Genomic DNA, 17,986 nt, shown 5'->3' with positions numbered 1-17,986 from the left:
TTTGCGTGCGCTGGAAATTTCGACGATTCAGGAAGTTATCGACTTGATTGCGTACAGGACCCTGGGCTGAAGGTCATTGACGTAAATTCTGGAGCAGAAGAGATCTCGAGTCTCTAGTTCAGCGTGGGCGGCAATTATCAGAGCTGCGTACGCCCATTACGTCTTCTCATCCGCAGACGCCGAAGCCATCGTTGATGCTCAATCAATATTCGAAGCCTACAGGCGCGCTTCTTTCGAACTTTGGGATCTAAAAGACCTCACTGGAACCCGTGGAGTCTGGATTTGGTCTTGGGATTGTCAAAACACCGTCCTTCAAAAATTCTCTATCACAGGTGTCTCGAAACATTCGTACCGTCTTGTCGAAAGGATGCTTTTCCTATTCGTCAAAAAGGATCTCATTCTGGATTTCAAGTCTGTAAGTTCTGATCTGGTTATTGTGGAAGATTGAGTCTTCGGAAGATGATGTGGCTACGGTTTTGGTGTCACATGGCTTTTCAAACATCATAGATCCTTTCAACTGCAGAATCTAAGGCGTTGGCACACCAGTCTTGACCGAGTCTTACGTCCTCTTTGGTCGGACCTTCATCAACCATTTTCTTGATAGCTCAACATTGGTTGCCTGAATTCTCAGCCGTGCTCTAGCATGTCGTGGGTCAAGAACTAAAAAACGAGTAGGTTGTCTCCCAAATTATTAATCTATTTTTATCTTGACCAAGATGACTTATTTTCTTGAATTAGTCTACATGATCTCTAAATAGGACCAATTTCTATCATTACTGAGGGGTCAAGACTTACTGCCATACCAGAGGGTGTCCGGCCATTGTAGCGAAAACTAACTACGACTAGTTAGTAGTCCATGCTAACATACTTACTACAGTACCAGGCAGGAGTATTCTTGGCACGGCACTAGTATCTTTGCATGAAAACGGGCTGGAAACGAGACAGCTAAGCCGTTCGACGTTAAACGGTACTGAGGTGGCCAATTACTATGGACAATCGTCTAAGAAGCTTCAAGATACTGATGTGGCACTGTGTGGAGGTGAATGGCTCTGAGCATCGATTGTGGTGTGTATCTAGGAATCTGAATACAAAGTCCGGAAGGAAATAGCTCCATAGGCGCCAAGGCCCCACAGCCGCATCTAAATTAGTTACTACTAACGCCCTACTAGAGATACTTATGTCTGGTACCGTTCGTACAGGAGTAGGCATAAGTATTCGTAGCACGGCGCTAGTATATATGCACCCAACAGGCTCCGAAACGAGATATCTAAGCCTTGAATAGTTAGGCGGTACTGGTGTGGCCAATCGATATGAACAACCGTCAAAGAGCTTCTATGTTAGTAGACAATGTCGGATGTGACGCTCTGCTACTACCGCTGTTGGGGCTTGGCGCCAATAGAGCTATTTCATCCGAACTTGGTATTTTCGGATTTCTAGCAGATAGTCACACACACTACCAAATGGATGCTTTGAGCCATACTGCTCCATACGGCCTTGCTACAACTACTTATGCCCCCTAGCCTACTTACTAGGAGAAGAGATAGTAAAAAAATGTGGGCTAAGTGCCATTAGTAGGAATGGCAACTATTCTGTCAAATGAGGACCATATTAGTATGAGCAAAGAGACATATTTTGACTATAGTAAAACCATATTTTTGACAAATAACGTTGTAAACGTCGCTAAACGATGGAATCTCATTGGATTACAGGTGCCTTAGCTACATATCCTGGTACACTCTAAGCAATCTTACAGTTAGGCTAACTCTAAGCGCACTTTGACGGCTCTCTTACCACTTTTTAAAGGGGGGCTTCTTTCTGCTACTAAGTAGTAATGCTGTCTCCTGTAATACTAAGTGGGGCCTCCCTCCGCATTAAGATAGCACTGTAGGGCCTTGGCGTCTATGGAGCCATTTCATCCGAACTTTGTATTTTAGATTCAAATAACGCAATTAGTTTGCTGTAATCTTAGCAAAAGAAACACCAAGTTCATGTGATCTTTTAATGCTTTTTTGCTTTCATCACTCTTAATGTTCGACGAATATATTTAAAATGGCATCATCTAGTAGCTCTTAAGCTTCCGATCATTCTTAAATTTCCAAAGTTCGAATAATATGTCTATTAAGTATTAAAATACTTAATGTTTTGATGTTTTGTCTGTCAAGACTACAGCAAGATTGTGACTTGAGGAACGCGGGGAACGCCATTGCTGATAAGGAAGGTCGCCTAATCAGTGACACACGGAATATTGTCTGCATCCTCGAAAACGGCTCTAAAGAACTGGCGTAGTAATCAGGATCCTATTAGCCAATAATATGTGCCTATTGTCTTTTAGACGCAGCACGCCGCCCTTGGGTCATAATTTTGGCGTCGTTTTATAGGGACCTAAGGTGGCTAACCACTCCACATATTTGTGTCACCGACCCTGTTTTGCCACAGCCTGACAGGCACCTAAGTTAGCTCTGGATCCAGCTCTAGGGACAGTATTTGGCCGCTCATGTTGCGCTCCATCTGGGTCATGAACAAGTTTTCGAAACATTGCTCACCTTCAAAGGAATTCCAGCGCCTGAAGATCAACCCATCAAAATCTTTCCACCGCCGCACCCGGCTGCACACTTGACCATTTAATCGCCATGCGCTCCATCCTCTCTCTACTTCTCGTTGTATTTCTCGTCATGCAGAATGGCGGCGTTACCTCCCAACAAGTCAAAGCGCAGCCAACCATCCTATATGTTCCAGGAGCGTGGCACCAACCAATCATCTTTGACAAAGTGATTGCAATCCTCTCTAACGAAGGCTTCGGGAGTCGGAAGATTAGCCTAGCTTCTGTTGGAAGGTCGCCACCAGTCACGTCTCTTGAGCCAGATGTTGAGGTTATTCGGAACACAGCTCTCGCGGAGACGCAACAAGGTCGTAACGTGGTTGTGGTTTGTCATTCGTACGGAGGTGTGCCGACAAACCAGGCTCTCAGGGGTCTAGATAAACCCCAAAGTCCTGGAGGAGGGCGAGTTTTGGCCATCGTCTATATTGCCAGTTATATAATTCGTGAGGGCGTCGCTGGAAGTGAAGCAGTCGAGGCTCAAGGCGGCAGCCCCAATTCCCTCGAGTACGAATTCTTGCCTGACGGAAATGTCTTCTTCAAAAACACCAGCAATCCAGCCGAGGTGTTTTACAGTGATCTGTCGGCCCAGGAAGGCAAGTTCTGGGTCAGTAAACTCCAACCTCAGTCAGGGGCGACGTATACGGCGGCGGCGAACTATGCAGCTTGGAAGGACATCCCGTCCTGGTATCTCGTCACTGCACAAGACAAGACATTGAGGCCCGAAGTCCAGCGAGGTTGGATCAGAGAAGCTCGAGAATACTTGGACCAACTTGGAGGTCCCGGTACAGGAAATCAAATGATAATAAGTCAGGAGATTAATGCTGGTCATTGTCCATTTTTGAGCCGCCCCCTGGAGACTGCGCAGTTCATCAAGAGAGCATGCGATGCTTGCAAGAAATGAGACATGCTTCTTGCGAAGCTGTGGCCGGTGCTTGCAAGAAATGAGACATGCTTCTTGTGAAGCTGTGGGAGAGTCCTTGCTTCTTGTTGAAATCGAGTGTTACGTAGTAAATCTGTCGATCTGTCCAGGAGTCAAGCAGTCAAGCACACTACTGAAGCCTACTATGTAGTAGCTTTATTCATAGCCTCACAGAGAGTCAAGGACCTTCCGTTTCGGGGCATTGAGCTCATCAATTAATCACGGTTTCTCCCTCTTACCTTCATCGTATCTACTAACTGCGTGGCACCAGTAGTTGGTGATTTGTTACACTCGAGGTTTGTTCAAGTTCCCCGCTTTTCTACCAAGTAGAAAAGCAAGATCGCAGTTGTAAGCGTCTTAGAACTCCCCTGGACCAATCGCCTTCTAAAGTATATAGCCACTAGGTGCATCGTCTAGGTACGTAGCGCCCAGGTGCATCAATCCAAGTAAGTCTTGACTATCATAAGCCAGTCGCCAGAATTTGCTCCTCGCCGACTTCTCTATCAGGGGCCGGCCATCTCATAAAGATTTGGATACTTTACCAAAATTTCAATTATTATTATGTATTTCTTTCGGATAGGGAGACCCAATAACACTCTAGAATTAGACTTTTTGTCCCCAAACTTTGGCAAGGTGTCTAAGCTTGGTAATAAAGTGGGGAGAAAGTTTTCATGGATCCTACGAAACCTCATGAGAGTTCAGCCACAATATATTAGTTACATTACTCAGTACGAGCTACACGTGCCGATCCTTAACCTCAACCCAATCATGCCGGGAAGGAGCCAAATCCACTACGTACTAGGATATGTCAAAGAGTACTTCGTTCGCGATGCACGGAGAGCCGCGGTCCTTTGGTCCAACGACCTGTCTCGTTACTGCCCGCTACTGCCCGCTACTGCCGAAGCTCGACCCGCTTAGCTCCATCCGGTCACAAAAGCACCCCTCTTCACGACTTCGGTTCCGAACGAGGATGGAAGGGAAGCAAAGCGTTTCCACCAACAATCTCCTAGAAACGAAAGTTCCTGGTGGCGGTGTCAAACGCAAGCTCGATCCTCGGTCCTTTGTTCCAACAGTATGGTACAATCAGTATCCTGGCTTTTTGGGTCCAGGTGACGCCTTCGACACATGGTTTGACTCCACGACCAAGTCTGGCTCAGCTGAACAGTTTCCTCCTTTGGCAGGTCTGGCAGATTGGACGTGGTCTGACAGGTTTGACACGATTGACAGGATCAGTTATCTCAAGTTTACAAGGCTGAATGACGCATCTGAACCTTATTCATCCAATACCATACGATGAGACGACGTGTTAAAAGCATATACATCTTCACTGTGCCCAATCTGGTTCTATTTCTGTCTGAAGCCGACATACACGCGACACAGCTCTCTATCAAGCCCATCAGACTGTCACAACCTAGAGATTTGGGTAGCCCCAGGCCAAAACTTTAGTTGCTCAACCGATTGCCTTACTACCCAATATGAGCTAATTGTACCTACTACTAGTGAAAAACCTAAAACAAGCCATAGTTACAGGGTAGATATCCTGTCAATCGGTCTATCCTCCACAGATTCACTCCCTGGAACGCGGGGCCCCGCAACCACCACTAATTGGTTTTTCCTCATCTATCACCAAACCATGATCCGGTCAATGGAGGAAATTCGAGGTTCAAGCCACGGTCCTTCTGGTCCTTTGTTGTAGAGTCCATATAATCTTCACCAACCCGCCTTTCCTCCATCGTTCTATACTCCAAGGTGCTTTTGCTGTTGTCTCCGCTCCGTCCCTTCCGAAGCTGTGCTGCTCTGCTTTTTATATCAAAGTCCACCCATCTCCCCATAAGAATGCCAGAGTCAGCTCTCATTGGCACGCCGCCAGCGACCGAATCTGACTACTGGATCGTTCGGTACTTCCTGCTCGCTGCAGGCATTCCGGCAGAGAATGTTGATCCAAGTCAAGGGGCTAGCTTTCCCCCTTTCCGTCCACCTCCAGATCAATATGTGTTCGAGACACGGGGACCTGAAATGATTACCGGTGCCTCTATCGCCATTGGTGCTATGCTCTTCTTTACCATCACCCGTATCCTGTTACGGTCGTTCAAGTCAGGTCTGCGATGGGGCGCAGATGATTATCTCATCGTACCGGGTGTAGTATGACTTACCTCAATGAATACCCTTGCAGAATGGAGGCTTGACTAACTCATGTGTCACCATAGATTTTGGCTGTGGCCTATACAGCGCTTCAGATTGCGGTGGCTCAGTATGGCGGATGCGGTAAACATCTCTATGATATAACGTATCACGAGTTTTACATATCCACCATGGTAGGAGCGATATGGGACATGCACTGGAACGTTTGAGACTGACTTATTTATCTAGCTAGGAAATATTGGCAAAATGTTCTTCTTCGTTTCTGTTGGAGTCATCAAGATGTCTATCGTCATGTTCAACAGGCGGTTGACTGGCTTGACCTCTTCCCGGTGGATGATTGCCCACTGGACCTTCTTTGCTTTGTTGGTTATCTACACACTTTGCGCCGTTCTCATGGTTGTCTTTCAATGCAACCCCCAAGAAGCCAATTTTGACCTGATTGCCGCGGGAAAACTCAATTCGCCAAAGAAATGTCTGTCTGAGAACCAAATCGGGATCAGCCTAAGCACCATACACGTGGTGATGGACTTTTGCCTTCTGTCGGTGCCAATTATTGTGCTATGGAAGGTCCAGATGCGCTGGTCTGCCAAGTTCCGCTTCTTCGTTATCTTTGGTGTTGGAGCCATGTCCTGTATTGGCAGTGTGCTCAGACAGATTGAGCAGGCGAATCTCAAGACGGATATTTTATGTCAGTCTCGCTCTCCCCAGCTTGACTGCCAAAACGCTCAACATTGCTGACCGAGCTCACTCTTCTAGACAATTATGTAGACCTCTTCACATGGACCTCAGTGGATCTGACCTGCGGAGTCATCGCCGCCAATCTTCCGGCATTGGGCGTCATCATTCCCCGCACTCGCAAGGATTTTTACAAGACCTTCTCATACTTCTCATACTTCTCGTCGACCAAAACCAGCGGCAGCAGACCGTCATTCCGCGGCGGACAGAAACCCCTCGGTGACAGCACCGTGGTCCCCCGTTCGACAAGTGATGATAGCCAGGTCGGAACTCTCTATCATCCTGATGACTTTGAGCTTCTTCAATCCCAAACAAAAGGCAGCGATGTGACCAAGTTCCCTTACGCTTCCGAGACTGAGGAGTGGGTTCAAGATGGGGGGTATGGGCGGCATCACATGGGAAACGATGCAAAAGTTTAGACGAATAGGATGTAACTTGTCAATCATATTTGGTGTCACTCGAAGGAGAGAGATTTGGTGTTTGGTCAAAGATCTTGCTGCTTGTTGGGAGTAGGAGAAGGAGGAGGAAAATGGAAACGATATAAGTGCATTGGTCAATGTGCTTTCCCGTTTGGCGACCACCCGGAAGACTCAAACAAAGGTCTATTTCTAGCCACTTCCTCAGGATCAACGCTGATGACGTTCCCAGCGTCACGCTTCTGCTACTTAATTAATCAATGTATACATGACTGGGGTCCTTAATGTTGGGTTTTGGGTATTTTGTTTTTGTTATGCACTCCTTACAACACCTCCTCTCAATCTCTCCGCGCTCTCTCTCTCTCTCTCTCTCTCTCTCTCTCTCTCCTATCTCCTGCGCCATCTTCACCAACGCACCACAATGCCCTTCCAACCTACCCTTTTCTACATCCTGCTTCAGAATCTCATTCTCAGCCTCCAGATCCCCGTTGCAGAAGCTCAATCTCCGTCTCCCGGAGCTCTTTCTGGATCGAGATGGGAAAGGACCTCTGCATTGACGATCCGGGGTAGAACTGGATAGCCTGATAGAGCTTGTCTGCTCTGGGTGAAGTAGTTGTGTGTACCAGTAATAGTCTACCAGTGCCCGGAATAGGCAGGATTGAGTTATTGTGGCGGCGACGCCCTCGCCATTTTTGTCCAGAGGTGGTTGAGGAGAATCCAGTTCATCTCGAAACTTAGGCTCTGGGCCAGAATGATGCGGAAGCGTCCTTTGGCCGTTGAGAGGTTCGATTCCAGCGGAAACGCCGGACGGCTTCAAGGGCTAACTAGCCAGAAATTCGTGACCAAGGATCTGCGGATCAAAGTGAAGGTATCAACGAGAAATCTAACTAGCATACGTAGTACGGAGTAGTCTTGCCACGTAACATACCTAACTAACTGTCATATGCACTATGTTCCCCATATGCGCGATTTTGAGGCCCGATATCTCCGTTCCTACCGAATATGCAAGCCACCAAATTTCAGCTCGCCGCCATTTAAGGAATATCTAGCCGATGGCCCTGACCCTGTTGATGTATTGTTTTCTAGAACCAATTTTTTTCTTTCAATTCTATGTTTGCAAAATAGGACCAGCAAGCGTTCGGAATAAATAGAAATACTTGTGCTCCGAGAACCCAAAACGCCAAGTATTTTTGGTTGCAAGTATGAGAGTGTAGTGCATACTAAGTTACGTATGACAGTTGGGTAGGTTAGTTAGTAACAGTTCCAAGTCCGTCGTTTCGACATTCCTTCGCAGAGCTGGCGACTTCTTGTTTCGAACTACACACCTCCCAGATATTTTCTACTACGTAAAGCAACCAGCTGGGGCACTGGTTGAGTCGATAATTGGTTTGATTGATGACGATACATGCGCCTCCAAGCGATCTTGCATAGCTAGGGCTGCTAAATGTTCATCTAAGTTCTTAGTCAATGCGCCTGGCCGTGCCATCTGCAAGGTGGGACAATTCTGCATGGCACCAGTCAATTTTCATTGGTCTACACCTCATTTGACATTCTGCAGGGCAAGTGACGGCAAGTGACTTAACATAGTACGTGTGTTTGAAACGTGGCTAAAATCCTTTTCGCAGATAATAGCGTTCATCTAACTTATTCTGTCATAGCTGCGGGCATTCGCAGGAATAGGGTCAGATATGGCCACTTTTGGTCGTCAGAGTGTTCTTCTACAAAAGCCTGCCCAGCTAGTCTTGCAGGACCATCTCGCTGGAGCTAGCTCTCGCCCAACTAGCGCCTTACTTGTCGAAGTAGCTTTCAGTCCGTTCCCCTATGCTTTTCCTCTCTTGGTCAAGCATTTTAGTGCTCACGGAGGTCCCGCTCTGCCCGCCTTTGATGACGGACTGTTCAGCTTCCAGATCTAGTCTGTGGGGAAACATCAATTAAGTGGGGTTCAAAGCCACAAGCGCTGTCCTTTCGGTGGAGTGTTTGATGCATCCCTTTTCTGATCTAACTCTCGTATCTTTCCGATGCTTCGGCCCTGCTAGCTCAGGTTAATTGCTTCTTCGCCCAAGTTCCAGCTCGGCAATCTTGTCCAAGGAATTCCGCCACTCTACGTACTAGTAGTACAAGTCCGGCTTCCATCATCTTAAAACACACGCTCGTGCAGGTTCACTTCCCTGGGCAGAGCATGTGCCATATGCATCACTGATTTTCTGGTGGGTTCCCCTGGCTCAGCTCGTTTCAGAAGGTTCCCAATCTACCACAGAACGTAGGACAGTTTTGACCGCGGCTCAATTTGGAAGTAGAGCATGTGCTTGGTATGACATAGCTTAGCATACTCCTACTACCTGGCCAGTTTCAGGAATCCAGTGTAGCAAAGACTTTGAAGCCCGTATACAGAGGCTCTGGACTATTGGGGACTGTATCCGTGGGGTCATCGCAAGCCATCCATTGCTGTTACTTGTGGAAACGAGGAAGCATGGATTGAATACAGATTGGATTCATGATAACCTGATGTGGAAATCGCCCGAATTAGAAACATTGGGGCCCCGCCACCGAAATTGGTCAGAAGACAGGAGTCATTTGAAAAGAGCAACTCACGTCTATCATATATACTTAATCAATCAGACTGTGGAAATCAACAAGCTATAGACTAGAACTATCTACGAACTAATTCCGACCATTGTCTTTGATTTGCTTGTGGGAACAAATGTGGGCTCCTCAATGTCCTACTAGAACCGGTCTCCCAGGGAGCACTATTCTGCCAATGCCAACTGCATGTGGTGTTCGCCCTACCGAGACTGCAGAATAGCCGATGGAAAATGAATATATGTGCAAAATGCAAGACCTTCGTGAATGTCTGATTGCCAATGTGGAGCTCAATCAAGATACAATCTCCAAAACCAGCCTCCTGGATCCAACGATCCGGATAGAACATTTTAGCTTCAGCTGTCTTTCAATTTTCCGTTGGGGTGCGACACTGGGAAATGGCCTGAAAAAGCAAATCGATGTAGGTCATTTGAGGGGTGGAATTACCGGGTATATATAATTCTTTTGCTTGGAAGCCCAAATTATTAGCAATCTCATGGCTATTGACTTTGCAACAACATAAATTTCTCTACTCGACGATGAACTACTCCGCCCTGGAGAGTACACCGGCGCACCAATCTGCCAAGACTAGTCTCCAACCACGAACTTCGATTCCCTCTCCCTCGACCGCTACGGAGGAGTATTGCTAAAGCAATGCATAGCTTCGGTCCCGGACCGAAACCAACAGTCGAAAGATCACCAGAATCTTCAAGAACACCTGCCTATGAGGTCTTCCCTTGTTCCTGCCGCCGCTGTGGTGACATTATCAATGCCTGTTGACTGGAAACCCAAGTCGGCTCGCGCGATCCTCCCTGTGCCCAGCCGCAACATCAGGTGGACTTTTGGCGGCTTCTGCACCGCTTGAATGACATTGAATCTGGGGAGGAGAGGTGGGAGTCAAGGAGAAAATCAGGCGACGGGCTCTTGAAGTACTGGGAGACGAGAGAGTACTTGGATACACAACCCCTTCTACCACTGTGGGAATTCAGGCCGAAGTGGGCTCTCGAGGATGAGATTATCTGCGAGATGCTCGGCTGGCCGCCTCACGATGAAGCTCGCAGGGAAGAATGGTGCGCTAGGCGCCGAAGGGAGTGGCAAGACCATGTCATGACACCGCAGTCTGTCAGTTCCTTCACCGAGAACGGAAGTACCGGCTGGATAACACCCCCGGATATGAAACCCGAGTTCTTGCACGCACTCAAGCCTGTTAGGATTTCCGACCTCGTTTGTCACGCTAATCCGGGCACAACATCGCTCCCCTTGTCACCTTCTCCACCTACGGCCGAGACAGTTTCATCCTCCCACCTAAGGCCTTCTTACCGCGAATATGGTTATTCACCTGAGTATTAGGGCTATGAGAACAGCGAACCGTCGACAAGCTCCACTGGCAGAAGATCGGCTGAGCACACATTTTGGGCGCTGGATTGCTACGGCAACAGAATCATAGCAAAATCTTCGACTGACAGCAAGCATCTTGGCTCGAAACGTATCTTTCGGGCCGCCTCCACAGCTGCGGAATGTCACAAGCGAAAGCGCTCCATGTCAGACAACTTCCCACAAGACACTACAACCAATCTGCTTGACTCGGTACACACTCCGGTTCTTCGTTGTACAAAACGCGTCCGATACAACACTTGAAGGCTAGATTACTTACCACTTGGACGACAGAAGCAGTGCTACAAGTCCGAAAGGCTGCCGAACATCTTGCCATCACGCCGTCTGGCTCACACCAGAAGTAGTCACAGGAGCCAGAACCGGTCTATCTCTTGATGAGGCTAAAGCTCGGGACACCGTTTTGCAGGATGCACATGGTCTCCCGAGCGAACAGGACGGTCAAGGCCTGCCACTTACTTTAACTTCACATTTGTTATCAACCCTTCAGCGTGGTTCGGGATGTCTTGTCTTTGGTACTGCTTCGGTCAGCAAAAGCAGTGCTGTCGTGAAGAGACGACAAAGCTGCACGTGCTTTGTATAAGCTTGACATTTCATCAAACATGAATCAAACGCGAGTGATTTATACAGGAAATTGAAAAGCAGCTTGTGCACAACAATCACTTCTAGCGGACAGAACTGTCACATCGCCAACTTAGCTATCAGATTGTCTCATGCCACAGATCCCAGTGAAGCACGACAGGATATCGATCTGATATTCAACAGCGCTCTTCATCCTCAAAGTACAACCAGCACAAGACTCCAATGGCTGGAGTAAGTAGTGGACACTCCCATCCGCTACAGCCCCTGACAATGCTTCAATTTCAAGAGGATATGAGGATATGTGTACAGCCAAATTCCCAAAGCGACTTAGTGCCACGCTGGTGAGTCACGTGTCCTCCTCTCCTGAGGTTGGAGACAGGAAATGCTATTAGACAATTACTGGAGGCATCTGGATAGATTTAGACCGCAGACAACAGCACCACAGCTGGTGAGCAGGATCCTCCTCTAAAGACGGCACTTCAACAGAAGAGAAAGAAGGGAGAAATGACACAGAATCTCCAATACTAATTTTATAATCCCAAGTTAGACGTGATTCTAGTAGAAGAGAGTGTGAGTTCGTGCATCAAAAGTAGTTAAAATACGCGACGACATAGTTTGCCAAGATATGCACCTTTGACAGTTAGTTATGCCATTGAATTTCTCCCTCTATAAGCTTCGGGTCTACTGACGCCCGATGCACTGCAGTGGGGCATCGGATGACCCTTGGCACCCGTCTGATTTTTGGAAGCCAAAGTGCCCGGAGGCCCTAGAATAGTGGTGGCTTAGGGGACAGATTAGTGGCTTTTCTTGTGGCGTTTTAGGCTGGACATAGGCTTCGGCGCCAGAGAGCTTGGGATGACACTACAAGGATGATGTTAGTAACAAGCAATAGAGTTTGCTCATCACGAACTCAACACCAAGAGTCAGCAGTTGAGATAGAACAAGATACGGGCGTCAGCAAGGTTTATGAGCAGAATCCAGCAATTTCTATACATTTCGTCTATCGGGAGCTATTCTACATCCCATTTCGCAATGCACAGTAGAAGCTAAATCTTTGCAAACACTATCTTGCCGGCTAGGTTTCACCTTCATTCGAGATATTCTTGGGAGAGATTTCATTGCCATTGCCACAGGAGAATCTCAAGCATGACGCAGCGGAAGACACGAGTTTTGCCTGTGACAGCCATACAGCCTCCTCACGTCGATTCTGAGACCAGTCTGCTGGACTGGTGGTATGACAAGAAAGACAGTCTTCCTCAAGACCAAGTCAGTCGTCTTCTGGAAGCAGCTCGTGTCCTGCAAACCTCCTCAGTACCCGTCGCCTTCCCTACCGAGACGGTTTATGGGCTGGGTGCAGACGCTACTCGATCCGAAGCAGTACGTGGTATCTACGCTGCAAAGCAAAGACCGTCAGACAACCCATTGATTGTGCATGTCGGATCATTAGGTCAACTCAGGGCTCTTCTACAGCCACCCTTAGCAGCAGAAGACGACCGCTGCTCCAACATCAGCCATGTCAACGGCACCATTCCCACCACCTCGGACCAGAATGACGACCCAATCCCCCCAATCTACCAACCCCTGATCCGCAAACTCTGGCCTGGGCCCCTAACCCTTCTCTTCCCCCTCCCCAAAACCTCCCCCTTCGCACCTGAGGTTACCACAACCCTCTCAACCGTCGGCATACGCATGCCCTCTTCGCCTCTAGCGCGTCTCCTGATATCGCTGTCCAATCGCCCCTTAGCCGCACCATCCGCAAATGCCTCCACTCGACCCAGTCCCACAACCGCAGCCCATGTACTCCATGATCTCGACGGCCGGATCGAGATGATCTTGGACGGCGGAAGCTGTGAAGTTGGGGTCGAGAGTACGGTCGTGGATGGGCTGTGTTATCCGCCGGCGGTGCTGAGGCCGGGGGGTGTGGGATTTGAGGAGATCCGAAGACTGGGAGGGGTTTGGACGGATGTGGTGGTAGGATATCAGGACCGTGATCAATGGGCTAGTGTGAATGGTGATGGGAAGGTTGACGCTTACACGGATGGAAGTGCAGTCCAGACTAACACCAATGGAATGCATGGCCGTGGCCATGTCCCACGAGCGCCAGGCATGAAATACAGACACTACGCGCCTCGCGCACGGGTCCATCTCTTCGAAGACCCAACATCTTCCGAGAACGAGGCCCGGTCGAGAATCCTTTCTCTCTGCAACGATCATCTCGCCTCACCATCTCAACCCGCTCACCCTGATCTCAACATCGGAGTGATAACCACCCAAACATGGCGCCCGGACCTCGGCCTCGGCCTTTCCCTTTCACCTCCCCCAAACCTCTCCAACTCCAACTCCAATCCCAAAGACTCTGTCCCCACTCTCGCCGTATCCACCTTCCACATCGCAAACTCCTCCCCTTCCCCTTCAGCTACTCCCCCAAATCAGACATCCAACCCCAACCCAAACACCACTACCACCACCACAACCACCACCACTCCTCCCACCCCTCCTTCCAAGCACCACCAGATGCACAGCCTCGCCCTCGGCCCCGCCATCGAAGACGTAGCCCGAGGCCTGTTCTCCGCACTGCGCGAGCTCGACGCGAGGGGGTGCGACGTCATTCTCATCGAAGGGGTTGAGGATGGGGAGGAAGATGCCGAGGAGTCGGCGGGAGCCTCGGAAGGGCTTTGAAGATCTGCGTTCTTATTTTCTTATATCCCTGTTCTTCTTACTCTTATCACATCAATTCAGCTGCGGAGTGGGGGGTGGGGCGGGGTGGTATTGTGTTGTATTGCATTGCATTGCGACGCATTGTGAGCGTAGTTGGGTAGGCTGTAGTATAGATGGATAGAAAGCAGGACAGGATCTTTAGCCGGGAAAATAAATGATAGAACCAATCATTTCAAGAAATGTGTCATGGATGTTAGGGATGAGTAGTGTTACTATTTCGTCTTCTTACCTCCCTTCCCACCCCTCGAAGCCCCCTTCAGATTATCTGCGAGATGCTCGGCTGGCCGCCTCACGATGAAGCTCGCAGGGAAGAATGGTGCGCTAGGCGCCGAAGGGAGTGGCAAGACCATGTCATGACACCGCAGTCTGTCAGTTCCTTCACCGAGAACGGAAGTACCGGCTGGATAACACCCCCGGATATGAAACCCGAGTTCTTGCACGCACTCAAGCCTGTTAGGATTTCCGACCTCGTTTGTCACGCTAATCCGGCGCCTTCCCCTTCTTCAGCGCCCCGGGCTGCAATTTAACTTTGTATTTATACCGGGCCAGGGCGGACCAAGGCGCGGCGATGGGGAGGGCGGCGAGGATCTCGTCGTCGGGCATGGGGTTGCCGACGAGGGAGTCGAGGTTGGCCAGTTTTCTCCTCTCCTGCTCCGCCGCTTCCTTGTCCTCCTCTGCTTCGTCTTCGCCGTCTTGGCCGTCGGCGGCTGCCGAGCCCTTTTCGAGTCTTTCCATCCTCCGTTTCTCAGCCGCAGCGGCGCGGTCGTGTTGGGCTTTCCTTCGTTCTTTGTCTGCCGCTAGCTTGGCCTCTCGTGCGGCTTTGGACATGGTGGCGGCTTGGGCTTTTTCGCTGGCGCCTTTGGTGCTGCCCAGGAGTTGGAGCGCGAGGGCTCGTTCGGCGGGGTCTTGGTGTGCGTATTTAGCTGCGGCGCGTTTGGCGGCTTTCGTGCGTTTGCCGCGGGGAGCGGGGGTTTGTTTTTGGGATGCTGGGGTGGATGGCGTGGAGGGAGTTTGGGTGGTGGTGGGTTGGGAGTGTGTTGGTGTTGAGGTTGCTGTGTTGAAGGTGGTTGTTTCAGTGGGGTCTTCTATGTCTTCGATATCTTCGATGGCTTGTGCGGGTTCTTCGGATTGCTCGTCGCTGGACTCAGAGTCCTCACCCAATGGCTGGGCATTTTCGAGGATAGCTTCTGTTTGAAGTGGATTTGTAGCCTGTGTACGGTCTTCTCTTTCCGCCTCTGAATCATGCTCCGGATCTGATTCATTGGCGCTTTCTTGTTCACTGCCCTCCTTATCTTCGCTGTTCTGTGGCCCCCCTTTGGGTTCTATTTCGTTATCTTTTGCCTGCTCTTGATCACTTTCTCCGTGCAGCTCGTGGTCTGAGGATTCGGCTTCTTCTTCAATGGATAGTCTGCCCGTTTCGTCGCTCATGCCTTGCGCTTGAGTGTTTGGGGTTGTCGTATCTGAGTGTTGAAATCTGTGCTTTTGGTGATTCTTCTTACTACTCTCGCTGATGTGGAATGCAACGGCGAATCCGAGAAGCAACTGAGCAGGCGGCAAGAAATTCTTACTACCCTTGATCACGAAACCACCAGCACTGAGATACTCGCCTGTGGGAGCCGTCTTGGACACTTGATCTGCATGGACCCACCACGCGGCCATGACTGCCTTTGAGTCCCATGCAGTTGAGGTACACACCGACAGAGAACCTGCCTGAGAGAGTGTGGATGGTGGAATCGGGGCATCGGGCGTATCGATTGCATTCTTTACGACAACAGATGCGGCGCCCTGCAAGTCTGCGTGAACATAAATGTCTCCCTTCTTAAGATATCTTCGATATAACAACTCATTCTGCTGGGCATCTTTACCACCCAGGACAAGATAGCCGTCGGAAGAAATGAAATACCAAAACTTCTCGAACCAGAATTGTTTCCGCGCAGGGCGAAGCACATCTTTCTCTTGTTTGAGTCCTTTCTTCAGATCCGCACTGATTTTCTGCTCCGTACTTTTAAGAGCTTTGCTTGATGCTTGCAACGTCTTTTGCTCTTTTTGAGCGGCGGTCTTCTTCTGATCATAATACTGGCGCGCATTTGCCCAAGGAGACAGGGCCAAGTCAATATCGATGGCCAATCTCTTCTCGGTGGATGATTTTATTTTTACAGTGACCTCTTCATCATCAGATTCTTCCAGCTCATCCGTTTCGTAGCCTCCATCGTCCTCTTCTTGTTCAAAAGATGCTTCGTCGAGCAGGAGCGTGACGGTGTTCTCATAGAGCTTGAGTGGTAGCTTGATCATTTGAGCAACCACATTCTGCCTACTCTGTTCATTCTCGATCAACTTTGCGATATCCATCCAATCCATGCCTTGCCCAATAAGACCATTCACGGCAGCGATCGCTTCTTCCACTCGGTGAGCATTGGCTTCGATTGCTTCAGCCATCCGTATATGCAGTTCTTGAACTTGCTGTAACGCTCCAATTCTTTTCTCATGCTCAAGCCTTGCGATCTCCATCTTCTTCTTTGCGTTTTCTTCTCGTTCGGTGAGCCTCGACTCCAGCTTCTGGGACTCGATTGAGGAGAAGAACTCGTCGACCGTCTTGTTGAAGCCATCAATTTCTATGATGAAGGTCCCTGTTTTGCCCTCAAACTGTGAAGGCTTAAATGGATGGAAGTCATCGTACAATAGGTCCTCGCGAGGAGGTACCGTGGCATCCCGCTCTGATCCTCCTGTCTCCTCGTTTGCCCCGTCATTTTTGGCCTTCGCAATAATATAACCCTTCGAGCTGGCTTCGCGACCTAAGCTTCGGAAGATCCTGTCGCAGAGCTCAACCGCCTTCATCAACTTCGATAGCAGTCCTACATCCTTTAAAGCCTGTGCAGATTTTACCGAAGCATCAACAGACGTTTCTTTGAAGGAGTGATCCAGTAAGTGTGTCGGATATTCAGGGAATCCCATTGCCAAAGCTTTCCTCAAGTCGTCTCCCCCCTTCTTCTTTGCCTTTTTCGCATTGACTTCAGCCAAAGTCTCCGCTCTGGCCACCTGATTCCTCAGTGTCTCCGTCAAGCGCTCCTCTGTCAGTGGCGGTATTCCAGCATAGTTCTGCTTGGCTGCCAATGGATACCGAGTTCCTACTTTAACGTCTACCTCCTCATTTCCTTCTGACACATTTCGAAGCAGTGTGAGAATATTGTATTCTTTGTCTGTGAGTATAATATTTCCAGCTGCGAAGAACTCCAAAAACACCCGGTACTGGCCATCACTAAACACGAGTTCGATGACTCGATCTGTTCCGATCTGTGAGACCGAGGTTATGCGCCTCGACTTGAGGTATTTCCGAAGCTTTGAAACGAAGGCCGAAGGGGCTGCTGCTGTGGTACGGGCGAAACTTGTGAGGTGACAACGAAAGCCTGAGTCAACGAGGAGTTGTTCTCGCGTGCCAGGTTTAGCAAGCTTGAAGAGGAAAATGCGTGATGAGAGGTCGTAGATGTTGGATACCCGGAGATTAACGACAGCTTTTGAAATTTCGTGTACTATTACCTGCAATTAGATAGTCAGACATACAGTGGATCAGTAATAGGCAATGCCCCGAACCTTGACATCTAAGCTGGAGAAACGCTGCTTCATATTGTTCCTCGTCCCAGCAGTTCAGGAGCTTCGAAATTGGATAATAGGTGGAGTCAAGTGGAAGCCATAAACAATAGGAAAGCTCTTTGCAGGGTCTACTCTATGTTGAGCATGCAAGAAAAGTGTTTGTCATCTGCGATGCTGACGTCGTCCGGTACCTGAAGATCAAGCCCTTATCGGGCTGCCCTAGCTCTCTTTTAGGCTGGCTTTCGCTGCCAGTTAATATGAGACCTAAATGTGGCAAGCCGTGCGCTCTATGCCTAACCACTGTCTGGCAATAGC

The 17,986-nt window shown here is 49.2% G+C and overlaps 6 protein-coding genes across 6 annotated transcripts; 5 read left to right on the top strand and 1 right to left on the bottom strand.

Annotated features, from left to right (window-relative positions):
* Positions 1-2,630: 2,630 nt before the first annotated feature.
* EPUS_07946 (uncharacterized protein) lies at positions 2,631-3,500 on the top strand (the record flags this gene model as incomplete). The annotated part of the gene is made up of 1 exon (XM_007787438.1): positions 2,631-3,500. The coding sequence occupies one exon, from the start codon at positions 2,631-2,633 to the stop codon at positions 3,498-3,500; it is 870 nt and encodes a 289-aa protein (XP_007785628.1).
* Positions 3,501-4,347: 847 nt separating this feature from the next.
* EPUS_07945 (uncharacterized protein) lies at positions 4,348-4,815 on the top strand (the record flags this gene model as incomplete). The annotated part of the gene is made up of 1 exon (XM_007787437.1): positions 4,348-4,815. The coding sequence occupies one exon, from the start codon at positions 4,348-4,350 to the stop codon at positions 4,813-4,815; it is 468 nt and encodes a 155-aa protein (XP_007785627.1).
* A 539-nt stretch (positions 4,816-5,354) lies between these two features.
* EPUS_07944 (uncharacterized protein) lies at positions 5,355-6,814 on the top strand (the record flags this gene model as incomplete). The annotated part of the gene is made up of 4 exons (XM_007787436.1): positions 5,355-5,660; positions 5,726-5,833; positions 5,889-6,348; positions 6,417-6,814. 4 exons carry the CDS (start codon positions 5,355-5,357, stop codon positions 6,812-6,814), a joined length of 1,272 nt encoding a protein of 423 aa, XP_007785626.1.
* A 3,231-nt stretch (positions 6,815-10,045) lies between these two features.
* Positions 10,046-10,741, top strand: EPUS_07943 (uncharacterized protein; the record flags this gene model as incomplete). Its single annotated transcript, XM_007787435.1, has 2 exons — positions 10,046-10,130; positions 10,185-10,741. The coding sequence occupies 2 exons, from the start codon at positions 10,046-10,048 to the stop codon at positions 10,739-10,741; spliced, it is 642 nt and encodes a 213-aa protein (XP_007785625.1).
* A 1,770-nt stretch (positions 10,742-12,511) lies between these two features.
* On the top strand, positions 12,512-14,044 carry EPUS_07942 (uncharacterized protein; the record flags this gene model as incomplete). The annotated part of the gene is made up of 1 exon (XM_007787434.1): positions 12,512-14,044. The coding sequence occupies one exon, from the start codon at positions 12,512-12,514 to the stop codon at positions 14,042-14,044; it is 1,533 nt and encodes a 510-aa protein (XP_007785624.1).
* Positions 14,045-14,563: 519 nt separating this feature from the next.
* EPUS_07941 (uncharacterized protein) lies at positions 14,564-17,704 on the bottom strand (the record flags this gene model as incomplete). Its single annotated transcript, XM_007787433.1, has 2 exons — positions 14,564-17,617; positions 17,672-17,704. 2 exons carry the CDS (start codon positions 17,702-17,704, stop codon positions 14,564-14,566), a joined length of 3,087 nt encoding a protein of 1,028 aa, XP_007785623.1.
* Positions 17,705-17,986: the final 282 nt, after the last annotated feature.

This window comes from Endocarpon pusillum, assembly GCF_000464535.1.
Source record: "Endocarpon pusillum Z07020 unplaced genomic scaffold C679989, whole genome shotgun sequence".
In the NCBI taxonomy this organism is placed as follows: Eukaryota; Fungi; Ascomycota; class Eurotiomycetes; order Verrucariales; family Verrucariaceae; genus Endocarpon; species Endocarpon pusillum.
The sequence above is the reverse complement of the archived record's forward strand: the minus strand, read 5'-3'. Positions and strand labels throughout refer to the sequence as shown.